The 27,757-nt window shown below is 46.7% G+C and overlaps 4 protein-coding genes across 4 annotated transcripts; 2 read left to right on the top strand and 2 right to left on the bottom strand.

The window, feature by feature from the left end:
* Window positions 1-1,426: 1,426 nt before the first annotated feature.
* LOC100845286 (CRS2-associated factor 2, chloroplastic) lies at window positions 1,427-6,485 on the top strand. Its single transcript, XM_003567583.4, has 6 exons — window positions 1,427-2,257; window positions 3,528-3,655; window positions 3,941-4,166; window positions 4,881-5,008; window positions 5,121-5,274; window positions 5,667-6,485. The coding sequence occupies exons 1-6, from the start codon at window positions 1,495-1,497 to the stop codon at window positions 6,089-6,091; spliced, it is 1,824 nt and encodes a 607-aa protein (XP_003567631.1). The 5' UTR covers window positions 1,427-1,494; the 3' UTR covers window positions 6,092-6,485.
* Window positions 6,486-10,675: 4,190 nt separating this feature from the next.
* Window positions 10,676-12,226, bottom strand: LOC100844978 (S-adenosylmethionine synthase 3). Its single transcript, XM_003567582.4, has one exon. It carries the CDS (start codon window positions 12,138-12,140, stop codon window positions 10,953-10,955), a length of 1,188 nt encoding a protein of 395 aa, XP_003567630.1. The 5' UTR covers window positions 12,141-12,226; the 3' UTR covers window positions 10,676-10,952.
* Window positions 12,227-15,321: 3,095 nt separating this feature from the next.
* On the bottom strand, window positions 15,322-17,795 carry LOC100843457 (S-adenosylmethionine synthase 1). The gene is made up of 2 exons (XM_010232547.3): window positions 17,637-17,795; window positions 15,322-16,900 (listed from the first exon to the last, which is right to left on the bottom strand). The coding sequence occupies exon 2, from the start codon at window positions 16,866-16,868 to the stop codon at window positions 15,684-15,686; it is 1,185 nt and encodes a 394-aa protein (XP_010230849.1). The 5' UTR covers window positions 16,869-16,900; window positions 17,637-17,795; the 3' UTR covers window positions 15,322-15,683.
* Window positions 17,796-24,278: 6,483 nt separating this feature from the next.
* On the top strand, window positions 24,279-26,154 carry LOC100844460 (peroxidase 1). Its single transcript, XM_003567580.4, has 3 exons — window positions 24,279-24,607; window positions 25,040-25,477; window positions 25,573-26,154. The coding sequence occupies exons 1-3, from the start codon at window positions 24,392-24,394 to the stop codon at window positions 25,987-25,989; spliced, it is 1,071 nt and encodes a 356-aa protein (XP_003567628.1). The 5' UTR covers window positions 24,279-24,391; the 3' UTR covers window positions 25,990-26,154.
* Window positions 26,155-27,757: the final 1,603 nt, after the last annotated feature.

Genomic DNA, 27,757 nt, shown 5'->3' on the forward strand with positions numbered 1-27,757 from the left:
TTTATGGGGTCCCTGGCGGCCACGTGTATGGCGAGGCGTTCAGGCTCGCGCAGATGCTACCGCTGCTCTCCATCTTCTCGCAGGAGGCCGCGGCCACTCTGCCACACTTGTTGTCGCTGAATCAGCACCGATGTGGCGACGAGGGATCGACTTGGGGTGGTGCGCGGCCGGCTTTGCACGATTGTATCTGCCCGGTGGACCCAAATGGTAGTAGGATGGGGCTAGATGCCCATGGATGTGATGCGGTGGTGTGGATGCTGCCGCCGAACTCGGAGGTCATGACGCTGGCTTCGGTTGCGGCAAAGGTATTTGCTCAGAGGAGTGGCTAGGTTCCAAGGAGATCGCAAGTTTGAACTGAAAACTGAAGCACAACCATGGACCCCGGTCCGGTTGTACCGGACGACCCATGCCCAAATGTACTCCCCATGAGGGCAACTCCAACAACGCGACCCAAACGGACCACGTTTTGTGTCCGTTTGGGTCGCGGGCCGAACGCAAATCTCTTCCGTGCCCGGTCTTCATCCGTTTGGATCGCCCACCTTTCTAGTGTTGCGACCCATTTTGGGCGACCCATATTTAACGCCCGAATTCAAATGCCTCCTCTCTGTTCGTGGGTCGATCCCCTGTTTATTTGCCACCGGCAACAATTGAGTCCAATCGATGGCCAAATTAGCAAGCAAATTAACATATCAATGTTTAGGCCTCACTAGCAGACAAGTATAGTTCATTAAAAAAACCTAGCTTTGGCACCAAATGAGGGCGATCAACTAGAGGACGATGCCGCATCTCGATCCTGCTAGGTCGCATCTCGATCTTGTATCATCTTCCTCCTGGGCTTGAACAAAGCTCGCCTCCGGGCTTTGCTATGCATCCGCCGTTGCCCCTTCTTCTGGGACTCCATGCCCCTCGCCTCCGGGGACATCTCTTTCTTCGGCTTCTTGAGATTCTCCTGAGCGGGGGCAGGGCCGGGAGCTGGGGCTAGACCACTGGTGGCAGGGGAGGGTAGGGGGCCGGTCGCGGGAAGAGTGGCGCCAATAATTTCGTCCGCCATGGCCAGGGCGTCCGAGATGGGCAGTGGGGGGAAGATTGGAAATGCGTCTCGATGTATCGAAATGTACCGTCCAGCCAAAATGGACGGAAATGAGTCGTCCGCTGGACCGTTATTTGGTCCGTCCGAACCGCTCCGGCCGAAATGGGTCGCGCCGCTGGAGTTGCGAAGGGCAGCTACACTACTGCAGGACGGATAGTGGTAGCTCTTCAGTGAGGACGTTTTGGCGGGTGATGCAGTAGGGGGTGGAAAAAGATAAAGCCAGACGAAGGATTTCGAAGAAAAAGCACGCACGTTGAGTTCAAATCGGACGGCAGACAAAATCGACGATGACCAGCGGAAATATGCGCCACCATAGATAGAAAAACGAAAAATCCAGTGTTCCTGAAAATCTATTCGTTATCTCCTTCCGTTCTGCCTCCGCCACCGCGCAACCACTTCCCGCCATGGCGCCGCCGCCGCAGCGCCCATTCCCCTCCCGTCTTGGCCGCACCAACCTCTTCTCCTCTCCTCCCGCTCCCCTCCCTAACCGCCACAACCCCAAGAACCGCTCCCTCCCTCTCCCTCTCCCTCCCCTCCCCCCTCGCCGCCGCCGCCACCCCAAGAGCCACCCACAGCAACCTTCGCGAGAACAAGAGCCACCAATGCCGGCTCCAAGAGCCAGGGACACCAACCCCGCCTTCCGCTCACCCCACCTCCGCACCGCCTACCGCAAGCCCGTGCCCCCGGCCGGCAAGGGCGAGGCCCTCCTCGCAGCGAACCCCACCGACGCCGCCGCCGGGCGCTCCGTCGTCGTCGGCCCTTCCGGTGTCACCTTCCGTCTCCCCGGAGCGCCCTTCGACTTCCAGTTCAGCTACTCCGAGGCGCCCCGTGCAGCGCCGCTGGCCATCCGGGAGCCCCCGTTCCTGCCCTTCGCGCCGCCGACCATGCCGCGGCCGTGGACGGGGAAGGCGCCTCTGCTGACCAAGGAGGAGAAGGCGCGGCGGAAGGGCGTGCGGCTGCACACGCCGCTCGGCCAGGAGTCGCCGCAAACGGTGAGCCCTCACGGGATCATGATGGAGGTGAGGGGGAGGAGGCAGCTGGACCTGGGCAGGGTCAGCCCCGGCGACGGCAGGAGGCGAGAGGAGGTTCTAGGGGAACCGCTCACCCCCGCGGAGGTGCGCGCGCTTGTCAAGCCTCACATGTCCCATAACCGGCAACTGAACATTGGTAATTAGCTACTACGCTGCAGTTTTCAAGAACAACAACAGAAATTTAATATCCTTCTGCTATTAGTTCAGACTTCAGATTAAAGTGACATCAAATCTTAAGGAGAATTATATATGCATGCTAGATTCTCATATCATGCATGCATTAATAATACTCTTTGCTGTTGGTCTTAATTTTATGAAATTCAAAGTAACTAACAGGGTGATGCCGAAAGATCGTTGAAAGCTGGAAGATTTGCTGTTTTCTCAGTGTTGGATTGAGTAGCTAGTAGTTTTGTTACAATGAACCCACCATTAAAAAAAATAGCATGCATACTCTGAAGTTATTTCTAAAGATCCTAGCCAATTTTTAATTCGAAGTCACTCTTCTTGCAGCAGCATAACTGCCATGCCATAATGAATAGGCAGGGCTCCTGCCGGTTTCTCGAAAAAAACTACCATGCCAGGTCTACCAGATCTAGGATACGAAGTCCACCATATGATCCTACTTCACTTCTTGAACACTGAGTTTGGAATAGAGCCAGGCGATTCATATAGTTTTACACTCTGGAGAATGACATTTTAGGAATTGTCATTTCTTATTTCACTGACATGTATGTCTTGAGGCCACATTTCATTTGCAATGAAGTAGCATTTTCTAAAATGCCACACCGAAGAGTGACAAAGTTCTAGTACTGTTGCTTGCACATTAAGAATCAAGTTTTTTATTCAGATTGGAATCTGGGTAACAAATTGGATAGAAAAGCTGCCCTGAAATACTGCAGATCGAGGGCAGACCTAGGTGGTACTCAGTGGCGGATCTAGGATGCTAACGCTGGGGGTGCCACCTTTGATTGTTTAGATCACATAACATCAAAATAGTAGTACATAAAGGTACAATTTTATCGTCAACTACATCGGTATTATTTTCAAAGTCATGAAAACTTTGGCTAGAAAGCATTTTGAGGCTATGGGCAGCTAATTTGCTATATTAATGTACAAATATAACATGGTATGAGTTTTTTGCAAAATTTTAGGGGGTGCCATGGCACCCCCCCCCCCCTCCCCCTAGATCCGCCCATGGTGGTACTTGACATAATTAAAGAAAATAACTTGCTCTGGCAACCGCTGATAGGTTTCATTTCAACAGATCGAGGTATTGAGACAACATTAGGACACTTTGAGAATAGCGCAACTTGACGTTTTCCTTGATAAGCTTCTGCTGTTCTGCAGAGCTGAACTTTGTTGAAGTCTAGAGCTAATAATGCATTTTTCTGATTAATTTACTGTAGGGAGGGATGGTTTGACCCACAACATGTTGGAAATGATACATTGCCATTGGAGGCGCCAGGAAATCTGCAAAGTAAGATGCCGAGGAGTACCGACTGTTGATATGAAAAACCTTTGTTATCACCTTGAGGTATGCATCTTTACTTATATAAGAATTCAGCTGCACTCATGTGCATGTGTTAGTGCCACTCTCGTGGTATCTTCCGACATAGAATTCATCACCAGTTATGACTAAATTCATCAGGAGAAGTTGTTTATATGTTTGCTGTTAGGCCTTTGTGTTTCTTAGCAGCTCATGGAATAAGACTACTATCATCATCTATGCATGCTTGCATTTTTTTTTCCCAGCACAAGCATCGTGGCTTTATTAGGGTGCGCTCTCAGACATACAAGTACATATCATCTGCTTTTTCAGGAAAAATCAGGTGGAAAGGTCATTCACCGAGTAGGGGGTGTTGTTTTCTTATATCGTGGAAGAAATTACAACCCACGCACTCGTCCTCGTTATCCACTCATGCTTTGGAAACCAGCCACTCCTGTCTATCCAAAACTCATCCAGCTAGCTCCAGAAGGGCTTACAATAGAGGAAGCTGCTGAAATGAGAATCAGAGGGCAGAATTTATTGCCAATTTTTAAATTAGGTATGATCTTATGGGTCTGGATGCGGATTTGTATTCTGCGCCATTGTTCAGGTTCCTTGAACAGTTGAACTGGGATCAATCCTGGAATCTGGCTTCTTTTGAAATTAACCGACTCTTAGTTTTCTGTTTTTTTCCTGTGTTTTTAAATATTACATGTTTCTTAGTGTATAAACACTAGGGACAAAGCTGTGTGCATATATGATGCAGAAGCCAGAGATAATAAAGCTCCCATTATCTAAACAAAAGTGGATAAACACCAGCGCGCTGTGCACATACTTTGCTTGAAATAGTGACAATAGGTATCAATTCTGGTCAGAAACACACAAAACGGTTCATGATTTATTCTGGTTAAGTGGTTGCTTTCAGTGTGGAACCTGAACCTTCTACAAAAACCATTTAATGCATTATTTTAAAAGGTTCACTAAATCTCATTAGTCAGAGGTAATTGTTAAGTGCTTTTCTAGCCCATGGTTCTGTATTTGGCTTTCACTTTGCATTTGTTTGCAAGATCTTATACCGAACACATCAGATTATAGAAATGTTACTAGTGCTATAATTTGTATTTACCTCTCTCAGAATTATGTTAAAGGGTACATATTTTTATTTACAGAAATTTCTGGTACATAAATTAGACTAGATATTATGTGCTTCTTACTCCATATTGAAGAGGACATGTGAATAAATAGATGCATTTCTAATACCTTAATCTTGCAGCAAAAAATGGAATATATCTCAATCTTGTAAAAGATGTTCGGGATGCTTTTGAGGGAAATGATCTGGTGAAGATTAACTGCGAGGGTTTAGAACCAAGCGATTACAAAAAGATCGGAGCAAAGTTGAGGGTATTTATCCCCCCACACATTTCTTTGTTTCCGTGCCATTTTAGAGGATTGAAGTTTATCCTTCATATGCTTTCTTGTCCCCTAGACTAAAGTTATGGTTCTAAATACACAGGATCTTGTTCCTTGTATTCTTTTGTCATTCGACAATGAGCAGATATTAATCTACAGAGGCAAAGAATGGAAATCCAGATACTCGAAGCCTCTGACTCTCATTCCAAAAGTTCAAAAGAGTGATTTGTCAGTTTCATCTTTTGCGAGTAGCTCAGGTGTGTATCTTTGAGTTCACATTGATTATTATACACAAGGTCCAGTAAATTTTAAGACAATTCTGTTTCAATCAGTACAAGATCGACTGGAAACGATGCAATCTTGGTCTCACTGATTTAAAAATTAATGCTTATTTCTTTTTGAATATTGCACGTTTATTTTTATTTACAGTTTGCAGTTTTTGTTCACATCATGCTGTTTATTCAACTTTACATTTTACACTCTCAGGTGTCAAGTGTTATGTGGATAACACTGTTCCTTGTTTATGCACTTCAATAAGATCGCTTTCTCCAGCCTCTGACCTCTTTTAAAGAGCTTTGTACTCTCTGGCTGGACATAACAAGTTAACTTTTTGACGAAACATAAGAAGACGACTTGTTTTTTGATGCAGATGAATCCACTGATGCCAGCGATAATGTGGCAATAAGAGAAGTATTGAGACCCAGGATGTTTAAACTATGGAAGCGTGCAATTGAGTCATCCATAGCATTGTCGCTAGATGACAATGAAGCCGATGCACTTACACCTGACGCGCTTCTCGCCAGGGTGGAGGAGTTCAGTATCACATCTCAGGCTGTGGAGCATTCATTTCCAGCTTTGCTTGTGGGCAATAGCCCTGAAGTTGTAAATGCTGGATACATGGAAGATGAGTCTGAAGATGAAACAGGTAACCCCCAAGTGAATCAGTTTGAGCAATCACCTGATGTGAGCGAGGATGATCCCTTTGAATACGACATGCTTGAGCGTTTGGAGTCATCAGCACCATTGGGATCATTGCCAATCGATTCCGTCGTAGACCAGTTGAACAGTGAGTGAACATATGATCAGGAAATTGAGGTTTCAAGCTAATGAAGCCTATTGAAGCATCGAGCGATGATAGTAACGCACCTGGAATCGTGTGCTCGCACTGTATAGCCGCTTTAGCCTTCATCCAGTTGTAGTCTAAATGATCATAGTGCCAGAGGATTTGAAGATTGCCAGCGATGTGCCACGGAGAACCATGAAAAGGGACCTGATTGTAGTCTGCAAGCGCATCCTTTTATGTAAAGAAAACCGATCAATTTCTATAATCAATACTCCCTCCGACCCATATTCTCAAATTGCCCAAATATGTATGTTTAAAAAGCGTCTAGATGCATGTAATATTTCGACAAGTAATTCCGACCGGAGGGAGAACTAAATATAAAGCTTTGTGCATGCAGTTGTGGCAGTGTTGTGCATTGGTGCTTGAAAAGAGGGACAAGGGATTCTTGATTTGCCAGAGATGTACTATCTGAGCTCCCTGTATGTATATCTCACTTACGGAGGGTGTATCACTTGATGCATTATTCTAGTGTCCATTATCAAAACGGTCCTGGTCATCCCATAGAAATTTTAGCACGTGACGTAGAAAATTGTCTTCCCGGGTTTACCATTTTCTTTAGTTGACTAGACTATTTATGGACCGTTAAGGCTTGGCTCCGCGGCTAAGCTTACGGATCTGAACGCAAAAACAGTTTATATTGTGTGTGTAATGGCAGTCAGCTTATAGTTTTGCTGTAAAATTTAACTCCATGAATTTGGTGTACAGACTAGGCGCTTGTCAGTTACGCGCCGAATGTCCGGAAACCCGATCCACTCTGGGCCAAAGTCCCTGGCACCGGCACTGGCAGTTATCGCCAAACTGCGTGGGCCGATTCTTCACACGGCAAGCCTTATTTGACCGGCTTTTGGTGCGTACCGTCAGGCTCAGCCATCCGCCGCAGCTTACTCCAACTTCTTCTTCTTTTCTCGAAAGTACACACGTGTCCCAACTTCACCGGAAAGGTGGAACAGAGAAATGGTTGTGGAATTTGCACCCACGCCTGGAGAGAGCCAAACGACCTGCTCATGGATCTTTGCACGTATGTTAGTTCAGTACTTCACTTCAGCTCGATTCTGACCCGAGACAGTTCAGCTTGCACTTCCCTTCTTCCATTCCGGACCGTTGAGCTCCCTTGTTTCTTAAATTCGTGTCGACCATCATTTGGTCAACGTCGTCGCCCTGACCTGTCCAGGTACAAGGATCTTTCTTTGTACTAGAGGTTGCTGGTTGGCACTTGGCAGCACGCGCTGCAGGATGTAGTCAAAGCTTTCGTGCCTACCCTTAACAGCATCTGGCATCAGTTCCCCTAATAAACAAAAAGTGCTCAGTACAGTTCCCCTAATAAACAAAAAGTGGTCACAATCAATGAATTGAATTAAGAAACATTCTACTGCTAGTTCATTTTTTTTACTCCTAGGTCACATACTAATTATCTCAAATTTGCTTAAATACATATGTATCTATATCCAAAATACGTCTAGATACATGTAATATTTCGTCATTTAATACGTGACGAAAGGAGTATTTGTAGTGAGAAAATTTCGACAAGGAGAAAGACCTCATGTCAATAGAGCAGGAAAAGAGCAAGAAACAAGTAAGGATTTATGCTAAAAACTAAATCCAAAAACGTTTGATTTGGACAGGCAGACAGCACCACGATGAATTCTTCAAAACATGTGTAGGTAACAATGCAATTTTGAGTGATTTTGGGTGGCAGGTTCTAGCGGTGCAACATGGATGTACAAAGTTGCAAAAGGAAACATTCAATGTAAAATACTTCCTCCGATTCATAATTAAGTGTTGTTAATTTAATACAACTTTGAGTACAAATGTCCAAATTAAATAGATAAACAAATAAATACATCAAGTCTTTACTGCTCATTCTTGAAGTCAAGGCCGGGCCGACGGGAGTGCGGCCGCACAGGGCCCCAAAATCTGGAGGGCCTAAAGTCTCGAGTTTCTGTTATAAAAGCATGTAATCGATCAGCACTTTGTTTTTATAAAAGCATCTGACTTGGTGAAAAGATGTTAGACAGGCCTACCTGCCTAGGCGTATGTGTTCGTGAGAAAAGGCTCGCCTTTGGGAAGGGTTGTCCAATGTGCAAGTGCAACATGTAGGGATTTCACTGCGTTTCTTACTTTTGCATGGTGATTTCGTTGCATGTACAATTATTCAAAGATCTGAATGTTGAACTAAAATAACTTTATAATGGTGCGTTTGAATTACAAACCAATTTGGGACACACATGCATGATCAAGTCAATAGCATCGCTCGAGCCCTTTGTGTTTCTCGCGTTGATCGTCGAAACTAGATCTCATGTTGATAGGTTTTGATAAACTTTTTTTCCTACTAAAGAAAAACTAGTATACAGTGCTTGTACTCTGTACATCAGCAAGGATCGGTCCCCAGGTCTTTTCATTCTAGAGCAGTGCCGTAGCAGTTTGATGAGGACACGAGCTAAGTTCCGTTGTTTGCCTAATCACTAATTTTTTTCCCAATTCTCTATTAATACCCAATTAGATTGATGATGTGCCTAGTATTTCAAGAATCAATACCTACGTTATCATGAGAATTTTGCCTTATAATTGGCATCGGTTTAATTTCTTTTTGTGAGATAGGGCCCATTTTCAAATTTGGCATAGGGCCACGGATTTTGCCGGCCTGGCCCTGCTTGAAGTGTATGTCAAATAATAAGAGTGGCGTTGCATTTTTTAGAATCCTTCAGTGGCCCATGGCAAAATCCTCACCACGGACAATTTGACCATCCAGGGTTGGGCCCACAACCTTTGCAGATCCACTCGGAGACCATCCTCCACCTCAGTATGGATTGTAGCTTCACCAAGGAGGTGAAAGGGCTTATTCAGCAATGGACTTAGGTCATTCCGAGCATTGGGAGCTCCTTCTAGGGCTCCCTGAGAAGGAAAATAGAAGCGTTAGTGGGCAGGTCATTTACGCTTGGTGGGGCATCTTGAAGAAACGAAACAGGAGGATTTGCCGGCCCTCGAAATTGCCTATCCTTGGTAGGACTCCGGCATGCTCCATTGACTCAGGGGTCCTTTGTACAGTACATTTCATCCAGTTGAATGATGGGAATCGACCCGTCTTACCCCTAAAAAAAATTAGAAAGCTTAGGAGCCGCTGTTACCAGACGATCAAGTTGTATCTTATGGCAATTCAAGACAAAATATGTGTTTCTATCATGATCTTATATCAGTATACGACTTCTTTTGCTACTTCTTACGGAGTACTCCCTCCGTCCAAAAATACGGGGCACATTAGGATTCGGTTGAACAAGCCTTTGACCACAAATTACTTCATGAATATGTGACTAATGTGATCGAAATGATAACCATAAGCAAATATACTTAGTAGGAATATAACGGAAATGAATCTATGTTATATAATTATATATTAATAAAGTAATTTATGGTCAAAGCATTGGTCAAAAGAAAACTAATACGTCCCTTATTGTTGGACGGAGGTAGCAGTTCATACAGATTTTTTTTGTTTGGCAAATCATTTAAGCGTACAAAAATGGTACCCTTTGACGCAACGTAGGACCGTGCTGACATCCATCCATCGCCTTCGCCTGAAAAAAAATAATAATACGCGAGCACCACGAGGGAGCTAGAAATTCATTTCCCCGAGGAATGGACAAGGAGTAGACGATCTACCATGCCTGAACAATACCGATATGTCTGCACTTCCGGGCAGAACAAAATGCACTGACGACGACGACGAGCGATGGCAGTTAAAGTGATGAGGTCGTCGAGTTGTTGTTCATGGACCTACCTCACTCTTCTTCTTTCTTTTTTCCGGAGAAATGGACCTACCTCACTCACCACCCACCTACAGCTGCAATTGCAAGCGATGGCGAAGGTTGCTGTTGTTGGGTTTGGTAACGGCAGGTAGAATGGAGCCAGGGCCACAGCTCAGTGGAATCAACGCGCCATCACGACAACACCAACCCCGGTTAAGTCGGCATCAGCCTTTCGATCGCCGGCACTAGGACGATATGACGTTGGGTCGGGATCCTGGCAGGTGGAGCCACGCAACAACTTTAGGTGAACCATTTTTTTCAGTTAGTGGTTACTTAGGCAGGCTGCGCTCAAAGTAATGCTCCTATGCTTTGTCACACAACGAGTGGGCGCTTGGCCGTTGGATTGCCGACAAGAGCACAAGATCACGATGATCCCGGCTGATATTTATGCTGGATGATGATGATGGATGCGCACACCGACGCCTTGCCTGGTGGTTGGTTCTTCACCAGACACCCGTCCGTCCTCCAGATCGATCACATGGTGTGATTAAAATCTTCTCCTCCTCAAGACGAGCAGTCATGGCATCACCTGTCGACTGTTGTCGCGTAATGGCGCTCACAGAAACGACGGCCCAACACCTACGGACACGGTGCCCATCACTCAGTGCTCAAGACGGAAGGTAGTTCGCACGTTTGTAGTTTTGCACTAGTACCAAATGCTCTGCGTGAAGCGGACAAAATCGATGGCCAAAATGATCGATGCTGATTACCAAGAACAAGAAATGGACAGTGCCGTTTAAAGAAATCTCATTTGGGGAATAAGAACATGGTTATTTCACATTGAATGGATGATTGATACACGCAACGGAATCTAGAAAAGAACAGACCGGTTGACAGAGCGGCAAACTGCACGTACATCACTTGGCAGTTTCAGCACACCGACTCAAAAAGAAGAAGATATATGTAAGGAAACTTGGCACGTGATTCTGGTTGGCCACGACGCACCTACACCAAAATACCCATCATCAATTGACGAACGCCCACCCAGCAAGCGTAGCGTGTGGAATTTCCTTTAGGCAGACGCCGGCTTGTCAAACTTGAGCGGCTTGACCACCTCCCAGGTGAAGTCAGCATCGTCGCGGCCGAAATGGCCGTAGGCGGCGGTCTTGATGAACCTGTTGCCGCCTTTCTTGAGGTCAAGGTTGATGCTGATCATGCCAGGCCTGAAATCAAAGTTCTCCTTGACAAGCCTGAGGATCTCCCTGTCGGGGATCTTGCCGGTCCCATACGAGTCAACAAAGACAGACAACGGCTCCGGCACACCAATGGCATAAGAAATCTGAACGATGCAGCGGCGGGCGAGGCCACTGGCGATGATGCTCTTGGCGGCCTGTCTAGCAATGTAAGCACCACTACGGTCAACCTTGGTGGGGTCCTTGCCAGAGAAGGCACCCCCGCCATGGGCTCCCCATCCGCCGTAGGTGTCGATGATGATCTTCCGGCCCGTTAGGCCCGCGTCCCCATGCGGCCCACCGATGACGAAGCGGCCCGAGGGGTTGAGGTGGAAGATGGTCTTCTCGTCGAGGTACTTGGCGGGGATCACGGGCTTGATGACGTGCTCCTTGAGGTCAGCGGCGATCTCGTCGTTGGTGACGGTCTCGTCGTGCTGCGTGGAGATGAGGACGGTGTGGACGCGGACGGGGACCATGGCGCCGGACTCGTTGCGGTACTCGACGGTGACCTGGGTCTTGCCGTCGGGCCTGAGCCAGGCGCAGGTGCCGTCCTTGCGGACGTCCGTGAGCCTGGAGCCGAGCTTGGTGGCAAGCACGTGGCTGAGCGGCATGAGCTCGGGGGTCTCGTCCGTGGCGTAGCCGAACATGATCCCTTGGTCGCCGGCGCCGATCTCCTCGGGACGCCTGGTGAAGTGGCCGTGCACGCCCTGGGCGATGTCCGGGGACTGCTGCTCGATGTTGACGAGCACCTTGCAGCGGTCGGCGTCCAGGCCCACGTCGTCGGAGACGAAGCCGATGTTGCGGCACGTGTCGCGGACGATCTTCTCGTAGTCGACGGTGGCCTTGGTGGTGATCTCGCCCAGGACCATCACCATGTTGGTCTTGGTGCACGTCTCGCAGGCCACCTTGCTGTCGGGGTCCTGCGCCAGGCACGCGTCCAGGACGGCGTCCGAGACCTGGTCGCACAGCTTGTCTGGGTGCCCCTCGTTCACGGACTCGGAGGTGAAGAGGAACGTCTCCATCGCCATTTCTGATGAAGAAGCTACACGTCCTGTTGTTGGGGCAGGCAAGAGAGGGGATAGAATGGAATGTATGCACGGTTGATCTAAGGCTAGAGTTGGGTCATTTATAGCAGCGGAGGCCGTGCGTAGGTTAAGTTGCTGGTGGGATCGCGGGACTGAACAACCATGGATTGTTGTTGCCGCTGAGCCAAAGCGGCCCCGTCCTCACCAACCCAAAACCCATGTTGCGGTGGGCCACGTCACCTACCATCTACTGCTTAATTCCCCTTTCTTCTTCTTCTCCACTTGCCTATGTGAGGTGTTTCATACGCTCGCATGGTAGGCGTGGTTACACTCTCAGACTAAACAAAGGGTAGAAAACAAAAAGGCTGATGAGCTGTTTCAATTCGGACGAAACTGCACAAACTACAAAAGTGTTTCTGAGTGGCCATGCTGGCATGGACTGATGGCGATTGAAAATACTCGGAGATTTTTTTTGTTTGGCTCCCTGCCAGCCTATTTCACCGCGTCAAGTGTGGTTGGTGGAGCTAGCACTGATGACTGGTGGGTGGATTTTTTTTTTAATATTCTTCGCTAATTATAAGCAACTCAAAAAGTCAGAAATATTCCTCTATATTATGGGATTGGGCCACCCATATTTAGCCCCACACTTGTGGATGCTCCCACATACGACTATACGGATATATGCAGCAAGCCGATGCTCTGAGGTTATTTGTAAAACTGCTGGTATGTGGCCATGTAGGGGTCAATTAATCTGTCAATAGTTTCTTCAAGTTTTTTCATTTCTGAAATCAATACAACCTTTGTTTAACTCGGGGATAACGGTTTCGTTTTCAATTAGGAGGAGAGCAAGATAGATTCTTCAAGTTGGTACCAAGAGCACCAAATCTTTTTTTGTTTAAAATTATATTTTTCAGTGCATTCATTTGAAATAAAATTGTGCCTAATAGATGTTACTCCAGTATGTTTGTTTATAAAATTGGTCAAACTCTAAAAAGTTAGGCGGTCAACAAATTTTATACATTTTGTTTGTGGAAGTAAAAAATGGATTGTCTCTTCAAGGTCCAAAGCGTTGCCGCGCGCAGGATGCAGCGTGGTTATCGCCTTGCTGGCTGACATGTTCCTGAACACCATCGCTACATGTCCTGCATAATAATTCAGGCATCTATGAGAGGATGAGCAACCGAACTTGGAGTGAACAGCATGCTTCATGCAGAGACATGGAGCATGCTTCAAACCATGCCGCTTTGAGTAATCCGGCTGACGTGTAGCTGCAGGCAGAGTTAAGCATGCTTCATGTAGCTTTGAGTACCTACCGTACCGATCCATCCATACCTTTTAGGCTTTTACAGTTATAAGCAAGAATAGTTGATTCATGTTGCTTCATAAAGAATAGTTGGTTCCTAGTCTCAAAAAAAGAAAAGAATAGTTGGTTAATGGAATAAGATATTGGTCTTAGTGCGGTATCTAGCAGGTGCAAGGCCGGAGCTTGATTGATTGTCCTCCTTTGGTTTTCTCGGTAATAATCAATGTTCACGGCCGGGACCTAAACTTTGGGCGAAGAACACACTTCAGTTTACTCACTCTGTTCCGAAATAGACATAACAAGATCTCTGCTCCAGAATACAAATATTATGAAACATACAGTAAAAAATATCAATATCTACAATATCAAATCATGATCATAAGATCTTATAATAAAATAGTTTGATATATTTAGGAAGTTTAACAGTGAACATCAAAAGTTACACATCTTGCATTTTGGAAGAGAGGGTATGAAATTGTTTTCAGAACTAGGTTCAGGGTTGCCAGCATAATACAGGAGAACACAGAAAATTTTAATAGAATGCAAGTGTGAAACAAAGGGATGCAACCGTAACACGTTTAGATAAAACACATGAAAAGTGTAGCGATGAAATGAGAACGAAAAAGATGTAAGAGTGGGTGCTGAAATTGATGCATAAGAAACTAACCCATAATGGCCTCTTTGATTAGCAGGATTTTCAAAACACATGAATAGATAAACATAGGAATTTTAGTTTGAGTGGACGTAATTTTTATTACTAGCAGAAACGAATTATATGGAAAAATTCATACGGTTTGCAGGTGAATCAAATGAGTTACATAGCAAAAATTCCTAAGTATTAGAATTCTCCAGAAATTATTCAAAAATCCTTTGAATTGAAAGGCTCTTAGAATTTTGTAGCACTAATTGTGTTGATTCAGATGACATTTGTCCCGTGGATTAGGTTCCTTTGGTTTCAAGGATTGAAGTTGGAGGAAAGAATATTCCTATTGAATGGGCACCATGAATGCATTGAAACAAAGGAATGGATCCTAGGAAATTTGAGTCGAAGGCAGGAATTTAAAAATGCAGGAATAAAAGAAACGAAATCACTATGCGTACGACACTTCCGTGTCCGAAATTGGTACGACACAACGATGGATGGTTGTAGCCAGCTCGGCTGATGCGATGGATGGCTAGTACTGATTGTCGTATGAAAATCGTACGCATGATGTCGTACGTGTAGCAGTGTCGTAAAAGGAAAAACTCATGCTTACAATGTTATATCCATTTAATTTTACAGGATTAAATTAGCACCTAAGCATGTTTAATTACAACAAAGAAATTTTGTGTAAAGGTTCATGAAAGTTCTGCTATGAAATGCGTGGCAGAGAATGCTTACAAAAAGTTCGCAAAAAGTTTAGGTAATGTTCCAGATATAATTCCAAGTACTCCTACGATATTTTTCCCTTAAGATTCTATTCTTTTCATTTCTTTATAAAACTTTTTCCGAAGATTTCTATTTACAATTTTTTTTACATGAAACTGCTACCATCATGAATCTCCGATATCAGGAATATTCCCCATTTTGCACCGAAAGCAGAAAAGACTTGTCCCCAAAATGATTAAACCAGATTCGATGCTCCTAGAGAGAAGCTCATACCAATTACTAGCCACAGGAGGCCACCTTTCGTCATGCCACAAGATAGCAGAGTAGGCTGTTGTTAAGGCACAAGGAAGTTACATTTTCTTGTTGGTTTGCTGAGCCAAGTGTTTCCTCAGTAAGTTCTACAGTTTATTTATATTAAAACGCCAACGGAAGTTTTTGTCAATCAATTACACTATATAAAAGAAAAGTGCGCTCCAAGGTCCAAGCAAATTCAAGCTGACCAAGCATAAAACTTCAGAATTAGGTGCTTAAAGTATTTGGAACTGAGAATAACAGGGTACGAATATCACATATGGTATTACTGATGCAGTTTCAGCATACTAAAAAATAACAGGACGACTGATAGAGCAAACTGCACAGCTATTGCAGTTTTAGACTCGAAAACGAAGGAAAACCACAAAAGATAACAAAAGACCCGACTAGTATAAACTCAGCACGTAACTCTGTCTGCCACACCAAAATACCACTCACTAGACGCCAATGCAGCGTGTCCGCGGCGATATCAAACCCCTTCTTCCTTCTAAAGAGCAGCAACTCATTAATCAGAGATACATCCAGCAGCAGTGAAACTCACTTCCAGCAGCAGTACCAGTCCTTAAGCAGAGGCCTTGTCAAACTTGAGGGGCTTCACCACCTCCCAGGTGAAGTCAGCATCATCACGGCCAAAGTGACCGTAGGCAGCGGTCTTGATGAACCTGTTGCCACCCTTCTTCAAGTCAAGGTTGATGCTGATCATACCAGGCCTGAAGTCAAAGTTCTCCTTCACGATCTTCAGAATCTCCTTGTCAGGGATGGTGCCGGTGCCGTAGGAGTCGACGAAGACAGACAAAGGCTCAGGGACACCAATGGCATAGGAGATCTGCACAATGCAGCGGCGTGCAAGACCACTGGCAATGATGCTTTTGGCGGCCTGCCTGGCAATGTAGGCACCACTGCGGTCAACCTTGGTTGGGTCCTTGCCAGAGAAGGCACCACCACCGTGGGCTCCCCAGCCACCGTAGGTGTCGATGATGATCTTGCGGCCGGTGAGACCAGCATCACCGTGAGGGCCACCGATGACAAAGCGGCCTGACGGGTTCAGGTGGAAGATGGTCTTCTCGTCCAGGTACTTCTCAGGGATCACAGGCTTGATGACATGCTCCTTGAGGTCAGCAGCAATCTCATCGTTGGTGACGGTTTCATCATGCTGGGTGGAGATGAGGACGGTGTGCACACGGACAGGGACCATGGCACCACCCTCATTCAGGTACTCAACAGTGACCTGGGTCTTGCCATCAGGCCTGAGCCACGCACAGGTGCCGTTCTTGCGGACTTCAGTGAGGCGGGCACCGAGCTTGGTGGCAAGCACGTGGCTGAGGGGCATGAGCTCAGGGGTCTCGTCAGTGGCATAGCCAAACATGATGCCCTGGTCACCGGCACCAATGTCCTCAGGGCGCTTGGTGAAGTGACCATGCACACCCTGGGCGATGTCAGGTGACTGCTGCTCAATGTTGACGAGCACCTTGCAGCGGTCAGCATCAAGACCAACATCATCAGAGATGAAGCCGATGTTGCGGCAGGTGTCACGAACGATCTTCTCATAGTCAACAGTGGCCTTGGTGGTGATCTCACCGAAAACCATGACCATGTTGGTCTTGGTGCATGTCTCGCAGGCGACCTTGCTGTCGGCGTCCTGTGCCAGGCAGGCGTCAAGCACGGCGTCAGAGACCTGGTCGCAGAGCTTGTCAGGGTGGCCCTCGTTCACGGACTCGGAGGTGAAGAGGAACGTCTCGGCCGCCATTTCTTGCTTGGTGGAGATACCCTTATCTACCTCTGCGGATTCAAACACGACGACCATATTAGAAATTTAGAATCAAAGCACAACGGCGAATGGCTAGAACTAGCATGTTTTGGCTGACTGTAACGACGAAATACCAGATCTGAGGAATAATATTTGTTTTTTCATTCGTAACGAAGACTACTGTCAATTCCAAACAGACATGTCCACAGAAATTTCAATCTGTCGACCGTACTAATTAGCATATTAAGAAAAACTAGTACAGAGATCTGAAAGTGGATCGCACGACCGTCAACTAATTTGCAAATTAAAATAAATAGAACAAAGATCTACGAGTGTCCCGTACGACCGTCAACTAGTACTGATTTGCAAATATAAAAAGCCGTATCAGATCAGCAGTTGGCGAGATCCATATGAAGAACACCATGGGGAGAGACGCAATTTCTCGGCCACTACCCACGGGTAACTTCCTATCCCCGCGAATTTCTAAACCGTCCCTAAATTTCAGAACCAAATTTCTTAAGTTATCAACTACTAATAACAACAAAAGCAAGAATATTCCCAACTTTTCCTTTCCTCTAATGAGGAGTCGAAACAAAACAAAAACAAAGCGCGCTGAGACCAGATCTACACGGAAGAATCACCCGCTTCCAATCGCGAAAGCAAGAGTCCCTCGCACGTGAAAACTATCGAATCCAACAGGAAGAGAGAGAGATCTAGCAGACGAGAGACGGCAAACGAAGTACCGGGCGGGAAGGAGGAAGAGCTCACCTTGGGCTGCAGCTGCCGCCGCCGCTTTCGCTCCTGGAGGTAGAAGAGGGATCTAGTGGGGAGGGGGTGGTGTAGGCACGGGGGTCTCTGGGAGCGGCTGGAGCCCCGGGATTTATAGCAGCAGCGAGGGCGTGGGGTGTGGATCGTGGGGAGGAGGATGGGTCTCGGATGGTTAGTCCAGAGGGTGGGCCCGACGCGGGTGTAAGTTCTGCTGCGTGCGAAAAGTATTTTCGCCTAGGAGACATGCACGTGAGGGCCGCATCGCCAGTGAGTTCTCTGTCACTGACTGACTGGCTTGGCATGGAGTACGTTTTTTTTTGCTTCTACGCCCGCGCTGTCTTCCTCCTTACCAACCCCGTGGCCACCAACCCCACGTTGTGGGCCCGCCTCACCAAACATCTGCAATTTTTCACCTACCCCCCTGTCACGATTAGTGGCAAGTGCGAGTCAATCGTTTCCTTTTCCTCTAAATCCATGACCGAGATTACTGCGCCACGTCAGTCTTAATTCCCTAGATTAAAGAGAGGATGTGTTTAATGCTTGCACAAATCACGAGCTAAAATAAAAAGAGGTAAAAGGTCTGTATAAAGTAAAGCTGTTTTTACAGCAGAAATCCGCAGTTAAATGAAAAAATGGTATCCTCTCTCATATCCAAATTAATTCTCGCAGCTTTGTCTACATACAGACGCATGTATCTAGATGCGTTTCAGTGGTAGATACATGCGTATCAAGACAAAACTGGAACAATTAATTCAGATTAGACGGAGTGACACGTCTAAAAAAATGTTGTTTTTACCGCAAATCACAAGCTAAATGAAAAAAAAAACATACTCCGCAAAATATATATTTTTGCCGCAAAAATCACGAGCTAAATGAATTAAAAAAAGGTAACATATGTACAAAAATGTTGGTGTCACCGCAAAAATCACAAGCCACCGTAACATGTCTACAAAATGTGACCATGAATTCCTCGTTTATCTCTAGGAACATGTATAGAAGATAATTAATATTGAGTGTGACTATATCTAAGTTGCCTGATTTTTAAATAAAAGGCTTAAATCTAAGTTGAGAAATCACAACCGTAGTATTTAGATCACTTTCAACAAAAAAATACACCAGTATTTAGATCTCATTTTACAATTTTTTTCATCATCCGTTCCGAATCTTAAAACATAAATCATATCCAACTGCTAAGTGATCGACTTATCCCTAATTAAAAAATCAAACAACTTAGATATAGCAAAACTCATTAATATTTTATTACCCCCTCCGTCCAACAAAAGATGTCTCAAGTTTGTCTAAATTTGGATGTATCTAAACGTGACTTAGTGTATAGATGCATTTAAATTCAGTCAAAGTTGAGACATCTTTTGTTGGATGAAGAAATATGTATTTTCATATAGCACGTCTTTTTTAGAATCATGACGCATCTACATTCCTCGACGGCGAGGATAGTAAAGCCGGGATGCATTTCCCGTAAGACAGATTATGATTAACTTTTTCCTGGCGTACGTATGGCAAGTCCTAACACTAGGTTTCACAACAGGGTTGCACGTGCACCCATATGGGCAGAGGATTCACTCTCGGATGGAATGGAATATTGAAAAGTGATATCCATATGCTGCTTGACTTGTGGTGGAAGTCCTCCTAAACCCTTTTTCAGTTTCAACGTTTCTTCAAAGAGAGGAGTGGTTCTAAAGAGATTCGAATTTTACTTGTTGTTCTAGCAAACTCTGCGGTCAACGTGATGCGAGCAGAGCAGGCAAAGTGCAAGTCAAAACATACAGAGCAACACACGGGTTTCATTCATGTAATGCAAGATTTTTTTTTCATTTCTTTTTGTGGCTTTCGAATGCCATCTTCCCCACCACCATCGCAACTCCCTTTGTAGAAAGAGAGATTCCAATTGACATTCTCTATGAGAAGCCTTTCTCTTCTGCTATTTTACTAATGGCCATGGCTATCGTATGCGTCTGTTAGCTAAACGCTGTGACGCACCTCGCTAATATAGATCAGGCTCATCAAACTGCATGCATGTGTTTCATGGCGGAATTGTGCCGCCATGATGCTAATGATGAGATGTAACCAGCATGGTTCGTGCCGAGAGGACGCGCCGGTTGCACACCTAAGAGTTGGTGTAATTAGTATACCAACCGGCTTGGTTTGGAGACCTGAAATCAGTTTATTTAGATACTCCTCCATATTAGTTGACGAAATTTCTTCACAAAGAATATTAGTTGTCAACATATTACATGTATCTAGAAACTTTTTAGGTATAGATATGTCCATATTTTGATAAATTTGAGACAATTCATATGGATCAGATGGAGTAATTAATTCATGATTTAGTTTATACATATTGGCCTTGGGTGAGGTAGATAGAGTGAATCGAGAATATCTAGCATTCAGTTCTTCACGGAATTTTCCGTGTTGATTTCAACGATTAATTATATTACTTCCTCCGTCCAACAAAGGATGTCTCAACTTTAATTAAATTTAAATGCATATATGCATTAAGTTATGTTTAGATACATTCAAATTTTAACAAACTTGGAATCTCATTCGATTAATTTGTTTTCTTCTCTGCAAAATGCCATTTTTATACCTAGGCCCCTTGTGTCCCATTCAATTTTGTTCTTTTAGCCATTGATCTCCTTACTGAATTCTGGTAGCTCTCGGTCTTAAACTCTTCCCCCGTTTTCTCTCGTCGTTACAGCATTGATTCCCCTTAATTCCTCTGCTAGAGTAGGTCTAACATACATTTATGTACGGTGTATACAGACCCGCATGCGTGCACAGGTGAATGGTATCACACCAGGACAACTGTAAGTCCAGGTTCATCTGGTACCAAAAGAGGCAAGCATGGAAAGCCACGCGCTTGTACGTTGCGAAATTGCTATAAATGAAAACGGGGAAGGTTAGTTTGACGGCAGCACATTTTTTTTTTGTGAGAATCAACCGCAGCACAGTTTGGTTCCCGGCAGGCCACAGTGATCTACTCCAGTATGCCGCTGGCCCATTTGGCAAAGCCAAGGCGGATACTACAATTTGTTTGTTTCTTTTGTGTCGAGCCCACCGGAACATATTACGCCAGTCAGCCTGAATGGGTCCATTTAGGCGAACCGTCATTTAGGCCCGGAATCTCTACCTGGGCCACACATGGGCATGATAGATGAGTGGTCGGCATGCGAAGCTACAAACTCCTCTCATAAAAAAAAAACGCTCAAAAAAATTCAAAAAAAAAAAAAACAAGCTACGAACTCCCGGCCACGGCGCTCGGATTGAGCAGCATGACGGCTTTATCAAGAGGCATCGCCTCCGTCCATCAGCAAAAAAAAAAGGCATCGCCTCCGCCGGCGCCACCGCTATGCATCCCAGGCGCTTGAGTCTATCATATCAGGTTGTCGTTCTTGAGTCTTTCGAGTTGTTACTGAATATAAGGCGAATCCTAGTAATGTGTTGGTCATATTGCAGTAGGTTTGCGTCTGTTTAAACTGAACATATTGTTTTTTCTAGAACAAAACTGAACATATTGTTGTTCGGGTACCGTCGTGTTGGGCTTGGCCCCCTAACCTTCTTCAAAAGCAATGAGAATTGGCGACGTGAACGAGTTTCCAGGAAAACTCTTGTTCGTAATGGTTACCTGTGTTTGTGGTCTTCTGCCTTGATCGTGCAGCGGCAGCGTTTTGGTACTGTTTGTTTGAGATCTTTTGCGGTACCTTTAAATCGTTTGTGAGCCATCTATTTTGTTAGATCCTAAAGCCCACATAAATTTTTACTGTTGGTAAAAACAACATTATCAAAAGAACGGAGCAGTAGTACGTGGAAGGGTAAAATCGGTAATCCTGAAAAAAGTGGAGGCACAGCTTTAAAAAAAAGTAAAAAGAAAAACACTACCGCAGTTAAAAAGGAAAGCCCAGGCCCATATGGCCGAGAGAGCCGTCGAGCCGTCCGGCTTCCCTCGTCGCTCGAAACGGAACGAACTGTTCTTGTTCTCATCGGCTCACTCTGCGATTGGGGAATTTGATGTCTAGCCTCCTGCCTAGTACATTGAGTATTTGGCCCTCCGATGTAATCCCTCAAATATTGTCCATAAATGTTATCTTTTTGTCTGTTTGGAAGAACAAATGGACATGTATCCCCAGTGCCCAGTGTCCACCCTAGTCACCCAACGGCGTCCCCAAACAGGTCTCCCCCAAATATTTTTTTTTGGTCTCCGTCTGCGCCCGTGAGACTCGCCATGGGGCGGTTCTTCCCCATCTCCATTTCCAAAGACAGAGCTCTTCACAAGGAGAGCCAAAACCATGGCTCTTCACCTATACACCACCAGATCTCGCCGGCGAGCACCACGGCGAGCCAGAACCCGCTGCCGCCACGGCCACCGTACTAAACCCGGGCAATCCCCCCTTAGCTGCGACGATACTTCACTCTCCTGTCTCCTCCCCCACTTCTCTGTTCCAAATCAAAATCAACATCAAAATCAGCTAGCTCATTTGAGCATGAGCTCCACCTCATGACGAGGGGCCTCGTGAGCGTCCAATTTCTTTCTCGGCTGCATGCTATGGGCAGCAGCACCAGCAGGTGCAGCTGTGGACCGGAGGGAGGAGGGCAGCACCGGCCCGGCCGACCATAGCTACGTGCTGACGGGGTTCGCAGCCGCCGCGAAGAGGGCAGCGACGAGCAGCGTGAGAGGGCCGGGCTGGGCGGAGGGGAACGCTGTCGATCCGGGCGCGACGACCATGACCGGGCGCACGCAGCCGCTCGTGCGCTCGCAGGCCTCCATGCGCGTTCAGGTGGGGGATTTCAGGGGCAGCTCCCCATCTCCCTCTCCCTCTCCTGTCTCATCTCTACCGGAGCACGGGCGGCGCGCCGGGGTGGCCGTGGGGTCGCACCACCGCGTCGGAGCCCACGAGCACCTTGCCGGATTCGGCGTCGATGGCGCCTGGGATGCGAGGAGGAGACGGGAGGCGCCGGGTGGCGGCTGCAATCAGCCTTCGCTTGCCGTCCATGGCGGCTCGTGGGGAGGCACAGAGATTTGGGAAAATGGATGGAGGCGACGGGGGATTCGTGTTTCGGGAAGAAGGTGCTCGCGTGGGAGAAAAAAAGTGGTCCTGGACACCGGACACCCCAAAATTTGAGAGAGGTTTGGGGGTTTGTCAGGACAAAATGGACAAAATGTCTGCGTGGGGTAGCACATTGGTATTGGTAGATGTTTTTTTGGGCAGCATGTCCATTTCGGACAAGACGGACATTTGGGATGATTTTGGAATAGCACAATGGAGATGCTCTAATGGATGATTTGCCCCAGTCTTAGTTCCAATTGATGATTTGTCCTCTGACACGTTGAACTGCTTGCAACCCAAACACCCTCGATCGTCTTCTCCGATTCCAACAAGCTGCTCCTGCTTCCTCTACAGAGGCGAGACATGGTGCTCTCCCATGATGTTGTCGCGCCTGACCGACCAAGTCATGCTCCCCGGCGAATCGCAGCACTGCGCGGACTGATTCCTCCGCCAAGCAGCACACGACGCGCCGGAATTTCGACCCGCCAAACCGCTGTCGTGCGCCATCGTCGCCGGCCATCACGGGACAGGACGACGATGCGTTTCTGACGGATGACGTTACTACCGATCCGCGTTTTGGGCCTCATGGGCCTACTCCCGTCAGGCCTCAGTGTTTTTGAGGAAACACAATTGCAGCATAAAAATCTAAATTGCCCCTGTCAATTAACGTTCTACTGCTCTCTTCTTACTTCAGTATCAAAAGGCACCGTAAAAATCCTCGTTTGTTTTACCGCGTCAGACCGCGACAGGTTGTAGACAGTAGACACTGCGTCCGATTTCCATCAAATTTTATTTTTTTTGCGGGTAGATTTCCATCAGTTTTCGCAGTGTTATACACTCGGCAAACAATCCCTTTATGGCTAGTTCGTCGTAAGGAACAAGATTTGTTGGGTGGTCATCTTGTCTCACGTGCTAAAACGAACGTCTGGCACAAACCTCCTTCTCGATGCTATTGCTATATATATTGACATTCACCTTGTGAAGGAATTCTCCCCAATGTTTCTGGCACTCGAGATCTTCACATCTTCACGGATTCGTAGTGACGGTAGTGTTGCCAAGCTTGGTCGTACCGTCGTAGTTGGGTGTTACTTTTAGTTTGCATGTACAGATGTACTCTGTTACTCTGTACTTTGAGTTTGCCGTTGTGTGCATTGTGTCCACTTTGTGCGTGGTGCAGGGTATGGCCGGGTTTCTGCATTAATATATAGTGTGTTCTACATGGATGCCTCTGCATGCTCTCGATGGAACAATTGCACGCCTCTGATTATGCTTTTGATGATCAAGCTACTCATTAAGTTAAGCATTCATCTTTAATCCATGTGTCGACCTTTAATTGTGTGATCTTTGGACCCACGTACGCGGCGTGTATAGGGTGGTGGGGGTATTGGGGTTAGCCTGCGGCTAAGATAGATAAAGCAGATCGACTTGTCTTGTCTCTACATCTCCCTATGCGTGCTCTTTTTCAAAGGAATTTCCACCTTTAGCCAAATGGTGGACCAAAAGTGACGAACTGCCGGGCCAATGGTCCTCTCAGGCTCTCAGCCAGGCCTGCTCTCAGCTATGCATCTATATAAACTCGTGATCCCCACTCGTATACGTGTGGGAGCTCGACCGCAGAGCTAGCCAACCTCAAAATACCATCATTAGTTGGAGATCTCAGTCTAGTTGTGTAGACTTGTGCGAGAGATCGAAATGGCTACGCCACACGGCACGGCGGCTCTAGCCCTCGCCGCGGTGCTGTGCCTGCTGCCGGCGCTGGCCAGCGCCCAGCTCAAGGTCGGGTTCTACCAGAAGACCTGCCCCAACGCCGAGACGCTTGTCCGGCAGGCCGTCTCGGCGGCCTTTGCCAAGAACGCCGGCATCGCCGCCGGGCTCATCCGCCTCCATTTCCATGACTGCTTCGTCAGGGTACGTACCTAGCGCATGCATTTCACACGATTGAGATAAATTGCTCCATGTTTTGGGCTTGTTTGTTTACCAGTGCGAATTTTAGTATCTGCTTGATGTAATTAACGCCAGGATATACATATCGATCTTAGTTCGATCCCGTACTCTGTAAGGTAGCCGGTTCGTCAGTAGTACTGCAGTACTGAAATTTGAGAGAACAAATGCAAAATGAGAAAAGGTATAGCAAAGTGATTTATATTCCTATCTATCAAGACAAAGAAAAAGAAGAAGAAAGCACACAAAATAAAGCTCGCGAAATACGAAAGTGATTTATAGCAAAGTGATTTATATGCCCTGCCCTGCTCTTTTCTCTGTAGCTTCGGTCGGAGGGAATGCATGTTCCCTGGTGCTTGCAAAAGGTGACAGAGTAGTACTAAGGAAATCTCTCTGCAGGGCTGCGACGCGTCGGTGCTGCTGACCGTGAACCCGGGCGGCGGCAGGACGGAGCGGGACGCCCCGCCGAACAACCCGAGCCTCCGTGGCTTCGAGGTGATCGACGCCGCCAAGGCGGCCGTGGAGCAGAGCTGCCCCAGCACGGTCTCCTGCGCCGACATCCTCGCCTTCGCGGCCCGCGACAGCGTCACGCTCACCGGCAACGTCTTCTACCCCGTCCCCGCCGGCCGCCGCGACGGCTCCGTCTCCAAAGAATTGGACGCCAACGCCAACCTGCCCCCGCCCACATTCACCGCGCAGCAGCTCATCGACCGCTTCAAGAACAAGTCCCTCAACGCCGAGGAGATGGTGCTCCTCTCCGGCGCCCACACCGTCGGCCGCTCCTTCTGCGCCTCCTTCGTCGACCGCGTCTGGAAGAACGGCACCAACACCCCCATCGTACGTTACGAGATCTAGCCCGTCATACATGTTGAATAATCGATCCGGACTGACGAATGAATGTGTGCGTGTGGGGTGTTTGATGAAATGACTAGGTGGACGCGGGGCTGAGCCCGTCGTACGCGGCGCTGCTGAGGGCGCTGTGCCCGTTTAACACGACGCAGACGACGCCCATCACCACGGCCATGGACCCCGGCACGCTCAACGTGCTGGACAACAACTACTACAAGCTGCTGCCGCGGGGGATGGGGCTCTTCTTCTCCGACAACCAGCTGCGGGTGGACGCCAACCTCAACGCCATGGTGAACAGGTTCGCGGCCAACGAGACCCTGTGGAAGGAGCGGTTCGCGGCGGCCATGGTGAAGATGGGCCGCATCCAGGTGCAGACGGGAAGGTGCGGACAGGTTCGGCTCAACTGCAGCGTCGTCAATCCCTCCTCCTCGTCGTCGATCGAGCTGCCGTCACTCTCCCTCGCCGACGAGGAGCAGGAGGGCGTCGTCGCTACCAGCTAGGGATCTAAGATCGGACCCAGCGACTGTTACATGTGTTTGCTTGTGTTTTGCTTACTTTTGACGCTGAGATCCCGTTAGTGCACTTTTACGTGGTGTGTGCCGGCCGGCATGCGCGCTTTATATTGGATTTTGGCATTGCGTAATAATAAGTGCGTATCAGTTTTATGCTGCGTGTTTCAATATCTTCACTGCGCTGAGAAGTGAATCAGGATTATTTCAGGACCGGCGCCCTCAGATGCCAGATCACGCGAGCCTACGCCCCAAGATTTTGGCGCCGTGGAAATATTGGTTGGCCTGAGCGCCGCTTGTTGGCGGTTGTCTCTTGGCGGGTTTCAAATTTCAGAAACAGAAAATTTGCATACCCTAGTACCATACCGAAATTTCAGAAGTTATTTCAGTATCGCTTCGAGCAAATTCATTGAATTTTAACCAGATTTAAATTTTATTGAAATTTTGTCAGAGTTTGGCCTCAAATTTTGAACTATAAATTATTTTGATACCCACAGAAATTTCATTAAATTTTAAAACCTTGTATGGCTGAGAGCCCATCAAGCGATGGGCCACATGATGTGGGCCATATTCTTATCCTTGACGGTTGTGTCCGTCCGTTCCGTACTAGTGACTTTTCCGATCGATGGCCACCAAAAACACACATGCTAGACTACCACAGAATGAGTCATCACAATTGGGTGCAAACAACGATTACTAGCGGTTCATCATTCGGCATGTAGTTTCTCTCTTTTTTCTGACAGCGCATGTAGTTTCTGTTAGGGCATGTGCACTAGTCTAGACAACACTTGTATGTACTACACAGCCACACCATTTATAGATAGTATTACCCACGCGTGCTATAATGGCCTGTTGTTTTCAATTGTCTACGTACATCACGATGTGCTGAAAGAGTGCTCTCTTGCGTTACCAGAAACCATCTGTACAATGGGTGAAAAGCCATCGTTAACCAGCGAATTTCAAGGGAATCGTCTGTCTGCTGAATTAATGACGACCTCTTTATCTCTCCTCCTTCCAGATCATCCAACTCACTAAATATCCTAAGTGGCATCTCTTCCAGACAGCTTACATAGGATACTGTACATGCCCTTAGTGATAAGGAAGGACATCACGTGCGGAGCAATACTTGTCGTGTCTCGGACAATTTCATCAAAAAGACATGTTGTGTGAAACGATTTTTTCAGCACCATCAGTGATATTCTTCTGATCGATTCTAAAGTAGACTAGCTAGACTCTAGATGCCCTCAGTGCTGTCTCATGGAACTAACACAGAGGCTACCTTCAGAGAGCAACTAGTTGATACCAAACAATCCTAAAGATGTGGCTACACTTTATTTATTATTAGGTTCACTATATTTTGAAAAAAAATGTCACTATTATATCTGCCCATAAGTTGATCGATTTATTATCAAACTAAATTGGAATTATCAATGTTCGTTGATTTTTCTATAAATTTGGTCAGGTTTTAAAATTTTGCCTTGAGACAAATTTAGAACATCCTATATTTAGGAACAGAGATACTCCCTCCGACCCATATTATTTGCCGTTGATTTAGTGCAACTTTGTACTAAATGCGACAAGTAATATGAGTCGGAAGAAGTAGTATAATTTAATTGTTGTCCTATGGGAATTTTGGGGCGCCTAAAAACTTAAGGTTGTTAGAAACTTGAATGATCCTGCATATCTCAAGATCGCAGTATTGCATAGGTTTGACATCACCATTTAGTCAAGAAAGTGGTTTACGTCTTGGCTATGAGAT

The sequence above is a fragment of the Brachypodium distachyon genome, chromosome 2 (genome assembly GCF_000005505.3).
Source record: "Brachypodium distachyon strain Bd21 chromosome 2, Brachypodium_distachyon_v3.0, whole genome shotgun sequence".
NCBI classification, from domain to species: Eukaryota; Viridiplantae; Streptophyta; class Magnoliopsida; order Poales; family Poaceae; genus Brachypodium; species Brachypodium distachyon.